At 49.2% G+C, this 18,032-nt stretch overlaps 6 protein-coding genes across 6 annotated transcripts; 1 reads left to right on the forward strand and 5 right to left on the reverse strand.

Annotated features, from left to right (window-relative positions):
• Positions 1-371: 371 nt before the first annotated feature.
• On the reverse strand, positions 372-1,836 carry BDV27DRAFT_169948 (imidazolonepropionase). The gene has a single exon (XM_032075165.1). It carries the CDS (start codon positions 1,788-1,790, stop codon positions 417-419), a length of 1,374 nt encoding a protein of 457 aa, XP_031930306.1. The 5' UTR covers positions 1,791-1,836; the 3' UTR covers positions 372-416.
• Positions 1,837-2,050: 214 nt separating this feature from the next.
• BDV27DRAFT_155196 (putative aspartate aminotransferase) lies at positions 2,051-3,596 on the reverse strand (the record flags this gene model as incomplete). Its single annotated transcript, XM_032072098.1, has 5 exons — positions 2,051-2,163; positions 2,225-2,314; positions 2,368-2,610; positions 2,684-3,164; positions 3,240-3,596. The coding sequence occupies 5 exons, from the start codon at positions 3,594-3,596 to the stop codon at positions 2,051-2,053; spliced, it is 1,284 nt and encodes a 427-aa protein (XP_031930307.1).
• A 568-nt stretch (positions 3,597-4,164) lies between these two features.
• Positions 4,165-4,555, reverse strand: BDV27DRAFT_155197 (uncharacterized protein; the record flags this gene model as incomplete). The annotated part of the gene is made up of 3 exons (XM_032072099.1): positions 4,165-4,185; positions 4,240-4,388; positions 4,444-4,555. The coding sequence occupies 3 exons, from the start codon at positions 4,553-4,555 to the stop codon at positions 4,165-4,167; spliced, it is 282 nt and encodes a 93-aa protein (XP_031930308.1).
• Positions 4,556-5,348: 793 nt separating this feature from the next.
• Positions 5,349-9,412, forward strand: BDV27DRAFT_142995 (transcription factor; the record flags this gene model as incomplete). Its single annotated transcript, XM_032070028.1, has 6 exons — positions 5,349-5,360; positions 5,494-5,731; positions 5,797-6,616; positions 7,193-8,135; positions 8,202-8,782; positions 8,842-9,412. 6 exons carry the CDS (start codon positions 5,349-5,351, stop codon positions 9,410-9,412), a joined length of 3,165 nt encoding a protein of 1,054 aa, XP_031930309.1.
• A 623-nt stretch (positions 9,413-10,035) lies between these two features.
• pab1 (polyadenylate-binding protein) lies at positions 10,036-13,286 on the reverse strand. Its single transcript, XM_032066044.1, has 4 exons — positions 13,069-13,286; positions 11,092-12,635; positions 10,395-11,032; positions 10,036-10,326 (listed from the first exon to the last, which is right to left on the reverse strand). The coding sequence occupies exons 2-4, from the start codon at positions 12,601-12,603 to the stop codon at positions 10,167-10,169; spliced, it is 2,310 nt and encodes a 769-aa protein (XP_031930310.1). The 5' UTR covers positions 12,604-12,635; positions 13,069-13,286; the 3' UTR covers positions 10,036-10,166.
• A 779-nt stretch (positions 13,287-14,065) lies between these two features.
• Positions 14,066-17,799, reverse strand: BDV27DRAFT_142997 (HECT-type E3 ubiquitin-protein ligase; the record flags this gene model as incomplete). The annotated part of the gene is made up of 2 exons (XM_032070029.1): positions 14,066-14,737; positions 14,794-17,799. 2 exons carry the CDS (start codon positions 17,797-17,799, stop codon positions 14,066-14,068), a joined length of 3,678 nt encoding a protein of 1,225 aa, XP_031930311.1.
• Positions 17,800-18,032: the final 233 nt, after the last annotated feature.

An 18,032-nucleotide genomic window follows, 5' to 3' on the forward strand; every position in this document is an offset into this window, starting at 1 on the left:
GCATACCTGCATAGCAGTAGATCAAACTATTCCTCTGCAAATGGCTGGGACCCCGCTTTTGGAATTCTTAAGGAAAGTGAGAGTCCTTTGGGGACTCGCGGAGGGCTACTATCTGCAAACACACTATTAAAGTATTCTATAAGTAATAGCAAGCTTGAAGATTGAAGTGGTTACATTCATGTCGTGTGGTGTCGATTCTACTTAAGCGTAAACCCCTGGGCCAGCAAAGCCCTGACAAATCCAATCTAATTTGTAGGAAAAGGGCCAAAGTTTCGTGTGCATGCCGGGGTCTGAAGAAACCCACTTTTGGGACAACCAACCAACCAACCCTCTGCAGACTGTCTCTGGAAACAATACTGACTGGTTGAATGCAGAATGCTGGTTGTTGTCGATCTTCACGGCCCCAGACTCATAATTCAGGTGGACGGGAGCCTATACGGATCGTAAAGAGGGTCCACTGATAGTTCCGCTACCTTGCTTGCAACAATCCGCCCCTCTTTGACAATGGCCACTAAGGACTCTTCTACATGGTCCAGAACGGTAATATTTTCAAGGGGGTTGGCATTGAGAATCAGAAAATCCGCAATCGCCCCCTCCTTAATACAGCCCAGTTTCCCTTCCATACCAACCAATTTGGCGGCGTTGATAGTCGCCGACTGAAGGATCTCTAGCGAACTGAGAACGGCTGCGCGAATACTAAACTCGCGGTTCTGTAGCGTGTGGAGGCCTGCCAGGAGATCAGATCCGTAGCACATTGTGATACCAGCATCGCGTAGAATTTCCAGAGCCTTGAGACCACTGGCCAGAACTTCGCGGTTCTTCGCTTGACTGGCCTCGTCAAGAAAGTTATCAAAGGGGGGTTCGGCCATTCCTTGATACGTGATCAGTGTCGGAGTGAAGACTACCCCCTTCTCCTTACAGTATCTGGCCGTCTCGGCGTCAATGAAGTTGCCATGCTCAATGCCACGCACACCGTTGTCGACCGCATGGCGGATTGCCTGCGCCGTATAGGCATGAGCGGTAACGTAGGTCTTGGAGTATGCGGCGGTGGTTGTAATCGCCTGGATCTCATCGGCCGTGAACTGAAGCATATCTAGTGCATCAGTTGGCGTTGCAACTCCTCCTCCACACATTATCTTGATGAAGTTCGCCCCTTGTCGGAGCTCATCTCGAACTGCCTCTAAACACGCGGGGACACCGTTACAGATACGAGCCAGTGCGGGTGAGTGTCCACCACAGCATTTATGCTCGTCACCCTGATAAGGAGCTCGTAAGTCCCCGTGGCCGCCGGTTTGAGAGAGCGCCTTGCCCGCGATGATGAGGCGCGGTCCAGATAGCAATCCCTCTGCGATAGCATCGCGTAATGCCGCATCAGCGCCGCCTGTATCACGCGCAGTTGTGAAGCCTCGAAGGAGCATGTTCCGGGCGACATAAGCGGTGCGGTATGCGATTGTGTTAGGGCTAGCGGCGAATATGTCCTTGAGTGAGGTGCTCCCCGGGGTGGCCGTGAGGTGAACATGACAATCAATCAAGCCAGGGCACAGATATTGATTTCGCATGTTGATGAACTTGGTTTTTGTCCTCGGTCCAGTAGAGAACGGCGCTTCTGAGCTTCTGGATAGCGATGATGCTGGCATAATACGTGTAATAACCCCATTTTGCACGTGGACACTACAACTGGGGATAACACGGCCAGCCTCTACATCGATTACGTTGATGTTGATGAGGGTAATGTCCGGGGGTTGATCGCGTGGTACCCATGGTTTAGGTATGAGATTGGAGCTAGCCATGACGATAGGTTCTTTTAGGAGAATTTAATTCTTCCGAGTAGGTAACTATGAGAGGGTCTGTGTCTGTCCATGAGGGTGTCAGAAAGCAATCCCCGCAACAGAGAGAGGGGTTAGAGCTTCGGTTCATGTGACTAGGCATTGAATAAGGACTTGAAAGTTTGATATACAACTATATAACCTTCGTCATGAACTAGGTACGGGAATCGTTATATTTCATCTATCATTGCCAGTAGCAGACTATACACATAGCTAACAGAGCACTAGGATTCATTTAGACATTCAGCAATTGAATGTGCCACATATTCAACATTCGACGGGTTAAGTCCAGCAATGGAAACCCGAGAGTTGCTCGCCATATAGATGTGATACTTGTCTGCGAGGAAGAGGTTAGGTTAGAATTGCCACATAATGAAGGACTTCAGAAGTATACTCACCCTTGAGCTTCTGGACGACAGCGGGAGAAAGTCCTAAGAATCCAAACATTCCAGATTGGCGAATCAGATGCTCCCATGTGCCAGGGGCTCCTATTAACTGTATCAGTAGGAGGATACTCGCTCTTCTGGGGAGAGAAACGTACCATTTTTAATCAGTCCGTCATACAACGCTTGTCTCATGGAACGTATGCGTCCGCTCATCGTGATCAAATCCGCATACCACATCTGTTTTAATACATCGTCGCTCAAGATGGTACTTGCTATCTTCGCTCCATAGGCTGGGGGATTTGACACTTCGGAGCGTTGGAGCATCTCAAGAACTGACTGCGTGTTGGTCGCAGCCTTTTCTGTTCCGGCTGCGAAGAAAAGGCAGCCCACACGCTCACCTACAATTTTGGCGTTAGCAAAGCACGGGGGTCATGGTTCGATCTTCTCTGGGGAGGTGCCGTTTTTGCCTACCATAGAGTCCCATGTTCTTCGCGAAGGAAAGACAGCCACCAGCTTCCATTTGTAGTTCGTCGATGAAATAGCGCATAGCAAACGCATCATTGTCGACATTTCCTGAGTTGAAGCCTAAATATGCTGCATCAAATAGCGGGAACAATTTCCTTTCTTTCATTATCGAACCAATCTGTTTCCATTGCTCTTTGCTTGGGTCGCAACCGGTAGGGTTGTGAGCACAGGCATGAATAATAACAACGGAGTTTGGCTCCGCGTTTCTCAGCGCAGAGTAATACGCTTCTATATCAATATCTCTCTTCTCTGCATCATAATATTGGAATGTTTCACACTGGAATCCCAGTGACGAGAAGACTTGACCATGGTTGGACCAGGTTGGAGAAGGAATGTACACTTTTGGCAGCGGGCTGCGAACGCTTCTGAGAAGCAATCCTGCCAGATGGAGAGCGCCAGTTCCTGACAGACTTTGGCAAACGGCAAGCTGGTTGTTTATCAGCATTCAATTTTTGGTATTCTATTGAGCAAATAAAATCCGTAAGAGACTATTAGGGCACACCTGAGACTGTTTCTTGTCATATATTTCCGATCCTAGGGCCAGTTTTGTGGCTTCATTGCGGAAGGTTTGGAGACCAAGAATCGGCAGATATTCGTGGTATAACCCTTGGGAAAGAAGCGTCTCGCGAGCCCTTTGAACAGACGGCAAGACCCATGGCTGTCCATTCTCGTCGCGGTAGGTTCCCTGGCCAAGATTGACCTTCTGGGGAAAGGTATCAGCATTGTACTCTGCCGTAAGAGCGAAGATCGCATCTGGTGGGATATATGATGCGGCCTCGAAAAACGAGGCCGAACCCTCTGGTTCTGTTGGGGCGGCCTGAGTCGCCGTGCTTAGGTGTTTTCTAATTTTAAGTAACATCTTCGGAAACAAACAATGTACAAGATAAGAGAATCTGGGGTATATCTCCTGCGATTCAAGCGCTTTCAACGGCTTTATAAGTGACCTTCTCTCGGCGTCGAGACCCGAGCTGTCGGCTCCACATCCGACTTGTTAGATCCATTATACGTCGGATGGAATTCCGATTTACGCATTTTAATCGATGGATTTCGAATTTATGCTTCTGTTATCTTATCGGGTCGAACCCCCGGTTCCTATCGCTCTAAATGCGGGGGTGAGTTGAATTTATCAGTTGGCCCTTTCCACTAGCTTGTACATGTTCTATCATACTTCTTCCAACAATACCTTGTTACTTGTATAATTATTAGATACGAGAACTAATTATGCATCACTTGCTTACGTACAATGCCTTAGTTACAAACTTGTCTGCGAAAGGTATTTAGGAACATCTGTGCCAGGAGTACATGGACACTTTTGCTCAGCCTTGGTCTTTACTGCTGGAAAACACGCACAATATCCGGTCTCGGTCCGATGTACTCAAGTCGACAGTGATCTGCTTGCAAGCTTTAAGACTCGACGGCTCACCGCATTAATGGGCCTGGCCCTCATCCTAATCCACTTATCAGCTCCAGTCATTCACAGATTATCAAATAGCGTCTCATACACAGGCATCAGACTGTCCTTCCGGGGCGCGTTGGCAAACCGTACAAGGTCCAGAGTATTCGATGATGCCGTCCATCTCGCAGTAAAAGAGAGCCTTCTCGATGTTGGCGTCTCCATCAGCAATCGCAAGCAGTTCGTTCTGTGTCCATCCTAGAAGGGATGGTTAGCTTTGCGGACACAGCGTCAGGAGATTGGCAAACCAAACCCGACGAGAGCAAGGTGGATCCGCAATAGTTCAGACTCTCCCTGCATCTGCCAGCTGCTAGGGCAGCCGGGAGAACAGTGAACAGTGCAAGCAAGGGAAGAGTCGCTCTCATTATGGAAGATGGATTCGTAGGCAAGGGAGTTAGGGTCCTACGGATAATGCTGTAGTGACTGAACTGTCTATGGACTGCTAAGCGGTATGTGTTGAGTCTTTATACTTCCTGGGTATGGAAAATGTGATAAGGGACCAGTGTCAGAGACATATCCACATGATGGATTTCCGTGAGTCTGAGACGCTGCTTCCTCAATCAAACTTGGAAGATGTCTATGCAGTTATACGTATAATATCATCCATGTAATGTTGCTCAAGCTATCTAGGTTCCCGGGTGTACTGTTGTACGTAACGGATCGTCTTGAGTTGTCTGGGCCCCCGAGGAGCTGTGCAATATGAAAGTGTGTATGACATGTAAACTATATCACTGTAGGTAGCTTTCCTAATGGCAATGAGCACATAGCCACGCTCGGCATAGTCTTACATATTTACATATTTGAACCCGGTCAACATGGTATGTCCATGTCTTGGGGTGTACAGTTCCTGAATCCACAGCCACGTCGTACATATCAAGGCCTACAGAAGAAAAGACTGTATCCAATGCGTAGATTGCTTCCTACAGCTACACTCCTTGGGTAACACAAGCATGGATCTAAGATTGAACGGAACATTCCACGCGTTTGATTGCAGTGTAACTAGATGATTGTGCATATGAAGGCAGTCCCATAGAAAGCGGAACAAACCGTGGCAACAAAGTCCCTAATCGAATTGTTGGAATGAATATTCAATGAGGATTGAGGATACGCGGGGCAGTTGCTGCCCTGCTCCGCAACGGGTAAACCTTCAGCCAGAACATGACCGATGAAGTATGCTTGGCTTCATCCAACGTCATAAAGATTAAGCATACAAACATTATTTATAGTAGATGCAGGGTCCCTGATCTGGCAAAGTTCTACTAAATCTCTAAAGCCACGCATATTATACAAAATGTCCTCTCAGAAACCTTCTTACCGCATCGCATCCATTCCGGGTGACGGGATAGGCATAGAAGTCGTCGATGCTGCCATCCAGGTGGTAGAAAAGCTCGCCAAGACCCTCGGAACATTCAATATCGAATTCACACACATTCCATGGGGAACTGCATACTACAAGGAGCACGGTCGATATGTGTCCGAAGATTGTTTAGACACGCTGCGCAAGTTCGACGCCGGGCTGTTTGGTGCCGTGGGTGCCCCAGGTCAGGACTAAATTTCCCGGCAAAGACGCTGTGCTCGGATCCGTATACTGACCCCCGCGAGACAGATGTTCCGGACCACATCTCCCTTTGGGGTCTCTTATTAGCACTCCGCGGACCGCTGCAGCTATATGCTAATGTCCGTCCTGTGCGCACATTCCCCGGCACCAAATGCCCTCTCAACACCGCAACAGAGGGTATTGACTGGATGCTTGTGCGCGAAAACTCCGAAGGAGAGTATTCCGGTCAGGGCGGACGCAGTCATGTCGGTCAGCCGTGGGAAGCTGCGACGGAGGTAGCTATGTTTACCCGTGTCGGAATCGAGAGAATTATGCGCTTTGCCTTTGAAGTCGCTCAATCTAGACCCCGCAAGCTACTGACCGTGGTTACGAAGAGTAACTCCATGCGGAACGGCATGGTGCTTTGGGACCAGGTCGCAGCGGAAGTCGCTCAGGATTTCCCCGATGTTACGTGGGACAAAATGCTGGTGGATGCAATGACAGTCCGCATGGTGGCGAAGCCCCAGTCTATCGACACCATCGTGGGAACGAATCTACACATGGATATCTTGTCTGACTTGGCGGCAGCGTTGGCAGGATCTATCGGTGTGGCTCCTTCCAGTAACCTGGATCCGACCCGGAAGAACCCCTCTATCTTCGAACCAGTCCACGGTAGTGCGTTCGATATCACTGGAAAGGGTGTTGCCAACCCCGTGGCTACTTTCTGGTCCGCTGCAGAGATGTTGTCCTGGTTAGGTGAAAAGGAGGCGGCGAAGAAGCTCATGGACTGCGTGGAAAAGGTATGCGCTGCTGGTATCCTAACGCCGGATCTTGGAGGCAACTCGAATACACAGGGAGTGGTGGATGCTGTGAATAAGGAAATTGAGCAGTTGGTATAATGGAGCAGTTGGGTCTCCTGCAAGTTGCCTCCATTCAATTTTGAGAAATACCTCATAGAAGTTTTTTTTCCAAATACATTCAACCTTTGCAATTCCTTGTTACTTACTCTAAACTGCGTAACAACTTCAAGGTTGTATACTCCTGTAGCATATAGCACCAGAGTGGCCCATACATCGATACCAGGTTCAGTATACACCAATTTGCCGGAGGCTGCTTCTAAATGAAGTACAATACATACACTCAGAAGATATCACACAAATGCCAAATCAAGTGTTTTAGAGCCAGGTATGAAGTACAGCCAGCCAGAAGAGAATCGAGAGATACTAGTGAGTTGGTTATACACGAGTTAGTTATACCAGACTGCATTGGTCAAGCTGACTAAGCTGGGATGTGGTTCATAAAAGCAGGAACTAAACCGGGGTTCGAGTCATGGAAATCGACCCTCACCCTGAATGGGGGTTTATGTCCATGCAAAGATCACAATAAACACATCCTTTCTCGGTATATTATTGTAGCTCTGGCACACATATCATTCAGTGTCTGGTAAACACCATGTTTTGGCCAGAATGGAGTCCACGGATCTCACGTCTGGCCCGTCAGAAATCGGTTCCTTGACGGCACAATCCAACGAAGAGAGTCAATTTGTCGGGAGTTCCAGTGGTGTCTACTTTATTAATACGGTCCGACAGGCCTTTTCAAGAAATTTGGCCACGTTAGGTGCATCTTCCGGGCAAGAATTTCCGCAGCCAGAGGATACCCTCGTTGGCAGTGATGGCTCGCACCATGACAAGCGCTCTGCCCCATCCTCCGTCAAAGCATCACCGATGCCGGGAAGTGAGCAACCTTTTTGTCAATGGGAATATGACCCAGCAATGGCGGCTATACTGGGTCAAGCTCCGCCGCTGGACATCGCAAGAGAACTCATGATGGTATATTTCAAAGTTTGGCATCCATTGTTTCCCTTTCTGCACGGGCCAACCTTTCTGCAAGCAATGGAACTGCTCTATTCCGATCACCGCAAAAGCCATTCGATACTACCTTCACCAGATCACCGAAATATTTGCTGGACGGTGATCTTTCAGTGCGTGTTCAATTTAGCTAGCCATTTGAGGCCTGATCTGCGTCTTCCGTCAGAGTCTCGAATTGAATCACCGAGCAATATGCAGTCCTTGCTCAGTTCCCTTACTTTCAGAAATGATCTCTCGTCTCTACAAGCACTACTAGCATCCCAACTATACTTGGTAACCAAAATGTCGCTTCGAACGGCATCAACAGTGGGCGGTTGCATGCTACGATCGATGATGCATGCAGGTCTCCACCGCTGTCCATTCCGATATAGGGAGCTTTCATCGCATGATCGGCAGTTACGCAAGAGAATTTTCTGGTGTGCATACGCTATTGACCGGTATCTGAGCCAGGCTCTTGGTCTTCCGCTTGGCATACAAGATTCCGATATCGACGTCTGTGCCCCAGGGGCCGACGAAATCCATTTCCCCGGATCACATAGAGTACGCGGTCTCAAAATGGGCTTGTCTAGTTTCGACCTCGATGATAGAGCATCTTTTGCACCAGAGAGCAGTGCTGATGCAATGCGACTACCAGTGGAGCAATCTGCTAGCCATGAATCCCATGGCAATACGCCGAGTGGCTCCGAGTCACTCCAAAATAAAAGAGAAATCGCCTTCGCAAGCTACGTTGAATCCGGTACACTCACAGGGAGAGCACTCGAACTTTTCCACAAATCCATTCTCGTCCGTTCCATCCGCCGCAGCTCAGTCCTCTTCCTGATCACCGACGTCCACAAATGGTGGAACAGTCTCTCCATTGATCTCCAAAGCCTAAGTCCCCCAACTGACCAAGACGCCATGGCCGATAAACCCTTCAACTTCGGACCCTTTTTCACCGTCCTTTACCAACACCTTATTCTCCTCATCCACCGTCCATCTCTATCCCTAAGCCCCTCAACCCCCGAATTCTGCTCCGGCCTACAAACCTGCATCGGAGCCGCGAGGGAAATTCTCACCGCACTCAAAGCCCAAGTAGATGCAAAACAGGCATTGTTCTGGCCCGGATTCCTATCCGCCGCGTGGATGTCAGGTCTTGTTCTCGCCTTCGCCTGTCAGCTTCGACAATACGTCTTATCAAAAGGACTACAGTAACCTCCCCCCCTACTTCCAACCCCATCTCAGCCTAAAGCTAACCAAATCCAATCAGAGAAATCTCCAAATGTCTCGACTTCCTCCAACTCATGTCCCCACAATGGGAAACCGCCAAAAACTGCCACCGAGCATTAACCCTCCTAACCCGAAACATCCAACACGCCAGCACAGTTTCAATCCTACACAGACCCTCCGAGCCCCTCCCACCAAGAACCAGATCAGAAGACGATGATAATGACTTTGACACCCGCAAGAAACGCCGCCTAAACTCCCATCCCGTAACGAGGACTTCTCGACTAGGGTCTTCACGCTACGAGACTACCCATGATGGAACGGTACATCCTAGCGATAATGACGATGATACTAATGACCCGGGTTTGGGTGTTCAGAATATGTCGTACTCTACTGATGTTCAAATGTCGAATAATCCGTCGGAACTGGTGCAGGGTGGGAATAGATTGTTGGTGTCTCCTGATACGGTACAGAGTTCGGAGGATCGGCTGTTCTTTCCAGAGGATGGTTCGCATAGTATGATGGATTTCGATTTGAATATGGTGGATTTGTTGCAGGGGGCGAATTTTGATAATCTGTTTGACATGTTTGGACAGCAGTATCCGAGTTTTTGAACGGGTTGGCGATTGTGTATATAGATTTATATATCTGTAATGTATAGGCTACCTGGTTGTTATGATGAGTTTCTATATGGCTAATGATAGGAATCAATGATTGATCTAATCTATTTTTGCTACACTATCTCTTGTGACCACCCCTTCCTACGTCAACAGGGGAGAAGAAAAGTAGAGATATACACAGCTACAGCAGAAAGGAAGCATATCCCGTGAGGAAGTCATAAGTCTATATTACACTCGTGTCAGATAGCAGGACGAGGTATGTAAGGTTAGGGAACAGGAAGAGCAAAAGACATCACAACTTCCTCCCTCTTCGTGACATGAAAATTTGGAAAATCATGGCATCCGAACGACTTTTCTCCGATCCCAATAGGTGTTGTGTTCTCCTTTGCTTTCCCCCTCTGCCAGTGTGCGTTTGTACAGCATCACCAGAACACAACTACTGACACAAGGGAGTGGGCATAAGCATCGGGATCCGATAAACTGTGTCGCTCACTGGATACGGGCAGGTGACACCGCTAAACAAAGAACTTTTGGAAACCGAGGGATATCAGGACCAGGGGGAATAGGAAATAATGAAAAAAACGGTAAGAGGAAATAAGAGAAGAGTATCGTTAATTCGAGAAAGGGGATAAGGGTAGGTCATCAAAAAAAAAAAAAAAATAAGGTGAATCAAAACTTCCGTGTCGGGAGACCCAGTTCATAACTCCGTCCGAATCCACCGTGGATATCACGCATTGACACACAAAATTTACGACTTGTTCTCTTCGGTAGAGGTCTCCTTGGCAGCCTCCTTGGGCTTGCCGGCCTCTCCGGTCGCCTCGCTCTCGCCTCCCTTGTTCTTCATGTACTCATCATAGACGCTCAGGGCCTCGTCGACCTTGGCGCGCAGGGCCTCCTCATCCTCAAGCCTAGATTAATCAATGTCAGTAATTTTGCTCCGCAGCGTAAGATGTTCATGGTTCAAGGTGGCACTTACAAGGTAAGCAATTCAGTGTTCTCCATCTCTAGAAGCATACCAGTGATCTTGCCTGCCAACTCAGGCTGCTGAGCTTGGATCTTGGGGTAGAGGGCCTCACCCAGCATTTGCTTCTGCTGAGGAGGGGGGACGGCAGAGAGAGCCTGGGCGGTGAGACCACCGGCAACGGCCTCCTCGGGACGTCCGGCAGGGGGCTGAGCGGCGTTCTGTCCACGGCCACCTTGACCAGGGCGAATCTGGCCTTGCTGAACGGGCACACCACCACGGCCTTGTCCGTAGCCAGGGCCACGCATACCCTGACCCATGTTGGGCATTCCGGGAACCTGACCACGGCCACCAGCACCGCGTCCGAACTGCACCTGAGCCATGCCCTGAGGGTAGCCCATGCCGTTAGGAATGCCACCGGGGCCCTGCATGGCGCCCATGGGGATGCCCTGGAAGTTAGGAGGAAGCTGCTGGTTGGGGCCCATACCACGTCCACCCTGCTGACCGGGGAAAGGACCAGGGTACTGACCGGGGCGTCCACCTGGGATACCGGCCATCACCATACCGGGCTGAGGAGGGAAGGCAATGCCACCACGCTGGCCGGGGATGAAGCCCTGCTGACCAGGTCCGTAGAAAACAGCGGGTTGCATGTACTAGAGCTGGCGTTAGTATGGAGTGCAACATTGTGACTACAAGGCAAGGGAGAACTTACGGGCTGGGGCATACCAGCGGCAGCGGCAGCCTGCTGCTGTCTGATAGTGTTGCGAGCCTGGATGCTGGCCTCCAGCTGGCTTCTGCGGACGTCCTTGCGCTGAGCAAGGGCGACATAAAGAGGCTTGCCGTTGACCATTCTCTGGTTCATCTCAGTGACAGCCTTGGAGGCTTCATCGGGGCTGCTGAAGCAGACGAAACCAAAGCCCTTGCTCTTTCCGAGACCCTTCTTGTCGCCCTTCTTGGACTCCTTCTCCTCCTCCTCCTTCTTCTCATCGCCAGACTCAGCGGACTTTTCCTCGACCTTCTCGGCATTCTCAGTCTCTGAGGATTCCTTCTCGTTCTCCTTGTTGGTTTCCTTGTTCTCCTTCTCCTTGTCGGACTCGGGGGTCTCAGTACGCTCAATGTTGGTGTCGCGCATGACCTTGGCAGAGGTGATGGTGCCATAAGGTCCGAAGAGCTCGCGCAACTTCTCATCATCGACGTCGTCGGTGAGGTTCTTCACGTAAAGGTTCACACCCTGATACTTGGAGGCCTTCTCCAAGCGGGCAGCCTCGTACTGCTTGCGCAGCTCCTCCTCACGCTCGTGCTTCTTCTGAGCACGGCCGACATAGAGCTTCTGGGTACGAATCTCCTTCTCATTCATCTCGTCAACGGCGGCCTGCGCGCTCTCGTGGGTAGAGAAGTTGACGAAACCGAAACCACGGCTCTTGCCCTCTTGGTCACGGCTGAGAGTGGCGGAGGTGATCTCACCGAACTTCTCGAAGAGCTGACGGAACTCCTCCTCCGTGACTTCCGGGTCAATGTTCTTGATGTAGACGTTGGTGAAGTTAGCCTTCATCTCCTCGAACTTGCTCTGACGATCCTTCTTGGAGATGTGGTGGCCAACGAAGACCTTCTTGTCGTTCAGCAACATGCCGTTGACGTGCTTGATGGCATTGTTAGCAGCCTCAGCAGTCTCGTAGTGGACGAACCCGTATCCCTTAGAGTTGCCGAACTCATCCTGGGCGACCTTGCAACTGAGGATGTTACCGAAGGCAGCAAAGGTGTCGTGAAGAGCCTTGTTGTCGATGGCGCTATCCAGGTTCTTGATGAAAACGTTGCCCTGGCCAGTCTTGCGCAGAGCGGGGTCACGCTGAGACCACATGATACGGCAGGGCTTGCCCTTGATCAGGGTGTAGTTCAGATCTTCAAGAGCGCGCTCACCGTCGGCAGTGTTGTTGTAGTTGACATAGGCATATCCCAGAGAGCGTCTGGTAACAGCGTCACGGCAGACACGGATGGAGGCAACCTGGCCGATGGAAGAGAAAAGCTCATAGAGCATGGCCTCAGTCACAGAGGGGTCGAGTTCACCGACATAGAGAGAGGCAGAGTGGGGCTGGGAAGCGTTGGGAGCAGTGGTGCTCTCAACAGCAGTGACCTCAGGAGCAGGAGCAGCAGGAGTGGTGCTGGTCTCGGGGGTGCTGGTGACATTGCTGTCAACAGCGGGGGTGGTAGAGGCGTCGGCAGACATTTTGATGATTTTTAAGTTTTATTTCTTTTGAGCTACAGATGCAAGGATAAGATTAGCATGAGATAACCCTTATCGAAAGTGGGACAAATAATGAGTAGGATAGGTGAACGTGTGTGCCCCTCCTCCAGTTCAGTGATTTGGTCTGCAATTACAATGACCAGTCAAACACTGAGCGTAGATCCAGAGGTATGAGTGAGGCAGCAAAAGCCACAGACTGTGTACGTGGTAAAGGAAATGAGATGAGATGCTCTTGTCTTGTGTGAGGTCACACTATCGGCAAGACCAGCTGGGCACGGCAAGGAAATCAGAGGGAAAGGCTGGAGTCAACGCGATAGACGTACGACCTAAGTCAAGAATCCGCACAGGATCTGGAACAGAAGGTAGGAGATGAAGAGGAATGGCGATGCGAAGGACGCGATCACGAGGGATGAAGAAAAGGCGGCAAAAGGAAATTCTTCCACACACCGCACAGTCCGAAGAAGTTGGGAAAATAGTCGCCTCAAAGTATAGAAACCGGGGCGATGTCTTTTTCTAGATTTTCCGGGTTTTTTTTAATATTTTTTCTTCGACAATTTTCGAAAGAAAAAGGGAAGAATGTAGAAGAGGGATAAGAAGAAAAAAAGGATTGCTGGTTGAGGCAGCAGAAAGGGTTTTTTTTTTGGAGGAAGAGAAGAAAAGAAAGAAAGAGAAAAAGCGGATGCCGTGAAAAGAAAGCGATGACCGCCTTCTTCTTTTTTTTTTTTTTTTTCTCGAAATTTGCAAGAGTGTGCTTTATGCTTGTGTGATACATGTAAATGATGCGTTTCTTTTCCGGTTTTTTTTTTTTTTTTTCTGGAAAAAAAAAGTCAAGAGGATTTTTCTTTTTTTCTCTTTGGCCCAATATTTAACTAATCCAATATAGGCTTAGCGCTTGTTGCCGCTTCAAAAATCCAGGGCTATTCTGATTGTCAGTATTGGGGATTGTGTATTGTGCAGTGGCTCTCTTACCGGCAAATCACGAGACTGCAATCAAAGGCGCGTAGGGCTTATCGCGATTGACATTCTTGCCCCCCTCTCTTCATTGGACCTTAATCCTTTTTGGTATGGAAACACAACATCGCCCAACCATTACATTTTCAAGAGTGCATACAAAATTTCAATGAAAGGGGGGAAAAATAGTATTATTACCCATTGTTCAACATATCCACCTAATCCGTAAATTACTAAATGAACTTGGACCTCAATACTAGTCCAGTGACTCCGACAACTGTCGGTAAATATGCGATGGGGAAGAGGAAGAGGTCCCATATACAAAGAGAAGCGAATAAACAGAGAATAACAAGCATCAAGTTAATTGCGCCAGGACGCCACAGCTATGCAACCCAGTAACTATTCGCTTCGTGCGCAATGGATAATCTGTACGTCTATGTATGTGCGATCATACCCACCATTCCGGTTCTCTATGGCAATAACACAATTTGGCTCAACTAAGATCAAACCCGGCGCCAGAGTTGATGGCGTAAAGAAGCTTTTCTCGTAGGGTGTCGGCGTTGGTATAACGAGGCAGCTTCAGAAGGTTCACGCAGGTACTTGTACTAGGAAGTCGCTCCTGGTCCTCACTGGAATCACGAATGCTGAATCGTGGGTTCAGATGACTGAATCCCAGTAGCGGAGCACGCGGAGTGGACGTCACAAACCGTAGCACCTTCTGTCGCTCCTCGTTGGTCATCTTATGCATGACCTCCCAAAATAGTTGGATCGTCGGATGCTCTTCCCTATCGTCGCCAATGGTATACACCCCTCCATATTGAGTGTTGCGCCTCAGATCCGATACGTCAATATCCCCTGACTCGCCACTAACCAAGGTCTGCAGTTCCGACTGGTTAAACATCGACAGCCACGAAGGCTGTATAATTTGCCCTAAGCCTTGGAGGAAGGCGTTCGTTTGCAGAGAGGGCTGTGACTGTAGACGGTACCGAGCAATATAAGAGATATACACGAGGCGGTTCTGGTTGGTTACGGGTATATCTGACCCGTGGGGTTTAAGGTCCCGAGTGATTGTGCGATTTCTCCCGTTCGAAAGAGGTATGATGTCAGTGACTGTGAAGTTCAGAGAAAAGTCTTCCACATCCCCAGGGTAGTTTTTTAGTTGCAGCTATAGAAAGGTTAGCTTACAAATAAAAACATTGTCTCTATCGTCAATCATCTTACCAATCCTTGATATAGTCCCTGGTCGAGGTCCTTAAGGTCATTAAGGTTGGCTCGATATGCCGTTTCCTTTTGTGCCGAGCCCGTGCCACCCGTCAGAGCCCATTTCAACAGGAAAAACGGGGCAAAGTTCACATCAACCAAGATGCCCTCATAAAGACACTTTCCTATAACTCGACCTAAGAACTCATACCGCCTGAGTAAATCACGGATATTGTCATTCCAGTCTGGACTGTTCTCAGCAAGCCCAACCTGTCTCAAAAGCTCCCTACGATGCTCAACCGCAGCTGGGTTCGGGTAGAGTAGATGTTGCTCGTTCTCTTCAAACAGGTTCAGGTCACTTATCGATTTAAATGCCTCATTCGTGACGCTCGTTAGGAATTCCTTCGTCACACCACCACCATCAATCCCCGCTTCCGGTGTGTTGAACTTGTCAATGAATGTAATCTGTATAGGTTCTTTGAGACCTTCGCCGAGTTCGTAGAACTGATCAAATGCATCTTCGAACACACTCTCGCGCCTGATGTTTGCATGATGCCGGCCAAGAATATCCTGCACCGTGGGCCGCCCATCGATCATACGCCCCATCGAAGCCTGGGCTACAGACATACGCCAAGCATCCGGGTCAATGAACCCTTGTCGTCTGCGCACCTGATCACGATAAATGAATTCTCGAAATATTTGCACCCGGGTATGGAAAGGAATGAAGAATGGCATATTTCTCAGGATTTCGAGTCTAGGAGCCACCGCCTCCAGTTGTTTCCTGCGAGCTGCTTGTTGTTGACGTCGTCTAAGAGCCTCGATTCGCCTTGTCTGTTGGGCACGTCCTGTACCAATTAGCCCCAATGACGGTTCATAATAAGCATCATTCATTAAATCATCTTGTTCGTCGCCATCTTCCTCATCCTGGAGTTGGTGTCTATTCTCTTCTTCCGCTACAACAGAAGGGATAAAACCTTCCATGTCAAAGCGGTTGGTCATCAGCCAGTGTCCGTCAGGGAGGAACTTGCGTCGTGAATCACGCTCATGGATCATCCTTAACAGACCGGTCACGAGGCCTTTGAAATAGTCGAGTGGGATTCCCGTCACTCCAGATAGCCCCTTTTCTTTGTTTTTCATTTCAAGATCCCGAACGCTTGAAACAGTGTCAGATGGGGTAACAGAGGAGCTGAAATAACTCCGAATCCCTCCACTATCATGAACAGTTTCATCTTCGTTCAGATCTGCAGAGTTCCAGTACAGAGTAAATGCCAGATTTTTCAAGAATATTGTCATATCTTTGATATCTTCCAAAGGAAGCGCGCTTTCCTTGGTCCATGAAACCCTCATATTTGAAGAAGCAGTGAAAGAAGATCCGCTAGAAAAAAACTCCTCGTCATCCATGACTTTCAGGACAAACGTATACAGCTCAAGGAAGAGGAGAATAATCATCCACTCCTCGTCACGCTCTTTGTGCGATATGCTCGGTAGTCTGGCGTCATTCGTATCGCTGGCTGGTTTCAGCAAGGACAATACCTTGGTTGAATCTTCGCTTATTGTGGTGAATATTTTACTGGACCTGGATGCTTGCCAGAAATATTTGATAGCCGGTATTCTCGACCCAAGTTGGCCGGCCAGTTGATCATCCGAGATAGCGGATCCCAGATACAACCACATTCGAATGTCATCGCCTCGCCGAGGAAATACCCTCAAAAGAGTCAAGGCGTATGTCGCAAGGATTTTCGCCTCCCGCGACGCATCAGATTGTGAATCTGCCAGGTCACGTTGAGACAAGTGACTAGATTGCAACTCAGAAAGCAATCCGGTTATACTTCCCTGGTTGACAAGGCTGAATAGCTGTTCCTTGATAAATGGATTCAGTGGTGCTCTGTCAGCTGTGTCGTCAAAGTCGGTGACCTCCCCGAATTCCAGACGTCGCGATATATGCACCGCAGTAGAGTTGAGTAGGTCCGATACAACCTTCACAAAACCAGACTCAGGTGCTTTGTATCCGGCCTGGCTTCCTAGAGCATACTTGTGGAAGAATATGAAATATGAAAGCAACCAGAGGCGGGCATTCACATCATCGGAGTTCTGAGGACTGTCTTTGAAATGAGACTGCAAGGGCTCGAACGCGGATGTCAACAATTTATAATTGATATTGTTAGCGAGCCCATCCAATGTCCCTAGGTACGTTGGAAGATCTGGAATAGTCAAGTAGCTCTTTGCAAACCATTCATAGGCAGTGAGCGTCTCGGCAGTTATCGGTCGGAGCAATGCTAAAATAGTTTGAACGAGGTTATCTCTTGATAAAAGACACCTTGAGGAGATTGCATCTATATTTTTCGTGAGAGAAGCCATTACGGAGTAATATTCTTGGGCTAAGCGAGCCATTTGTTTCGGGATAAGGTCCGTCAAAAATATCAACAACTCGAGAAGAGGCCACAAGGCAATCGCTGGCACTGTCGGAGCGGTAGCTGAGTGCAGCACACGTAGAGTCAACTTTGCCAGGCGCTTCAGAGGTGTTGTCCACTCTCCTTCGGTTGCAATGGTGGGCACCTTGTGTAGGGTTTTCTGGAATGCCTTTGAAAAGTAGGCAAGTCGGAGGATATCACCGCTGTTCCGCGGCTCTAGGAACTGTACCAACAGCTGTAGCTGCGACAGGCACTCTGCTGCTGTAGCATAGTGAGGAGAACTCTGCATAGCATCGTGGGGCTTTTCATCGAATGATAGGGGCAGTTGCGACCTCTGTTGCTCAGTGACATCCCACTCTGCTCGCCATGCACTGCACGTTATCTTCCTACTTCGATAACCCCGCCATGTCCGCTGCACGATCCGGGTCGCGCCCAACCGTTCTCTCTCTTGTTGCCTTAGTAGGCGCTCTTGCTGTGCAACTGCCAGCGTATTCTGGGGCCCAGTGCCATGAGGGTGTTGTCTTCCGGAAGGAAACGCGGCGAAAGGGTTCGTATTGCGACCTCCGAGATTAACCTGCCGCGGACGGCGAGAGTTACCCGTGAATGACTGGAACATAGTCCGTAGCTTTGTTATTTCGCTCGGGCTTTGTAGATATTTAAAAGACCAGGTTCACCGGTTGAAAAGTCGCTGCAAATTATGAGAGGCAAGACAAGAGAGCCCCCATATCGCAAACGGGCAGAGTTGGCTTGAATCTCAAAGATGGTGGAAGTCCGATGAGTTGTTGTGCTATGACATACGGTTCTGAAAGAGCTTCCGAGTATTGCCACGTACTTTATGGCGGAAAGCAT

This window comes from Aspergillus caelatus (genome assembly GCF_009193585.1).
Source record: "Aspergillus caelatus strain CBS 763.97 unplaced genomic scaffold BDV27scaffold_39, whole genome shotgun sequence".
Taxonomy (NCBI): Eukaryota; Fungi; Ascomycota; class Eurotiomycetes; order Eurotiales; family Aspergillaceae; genus Aspergillus; species Aspergillus caelatus.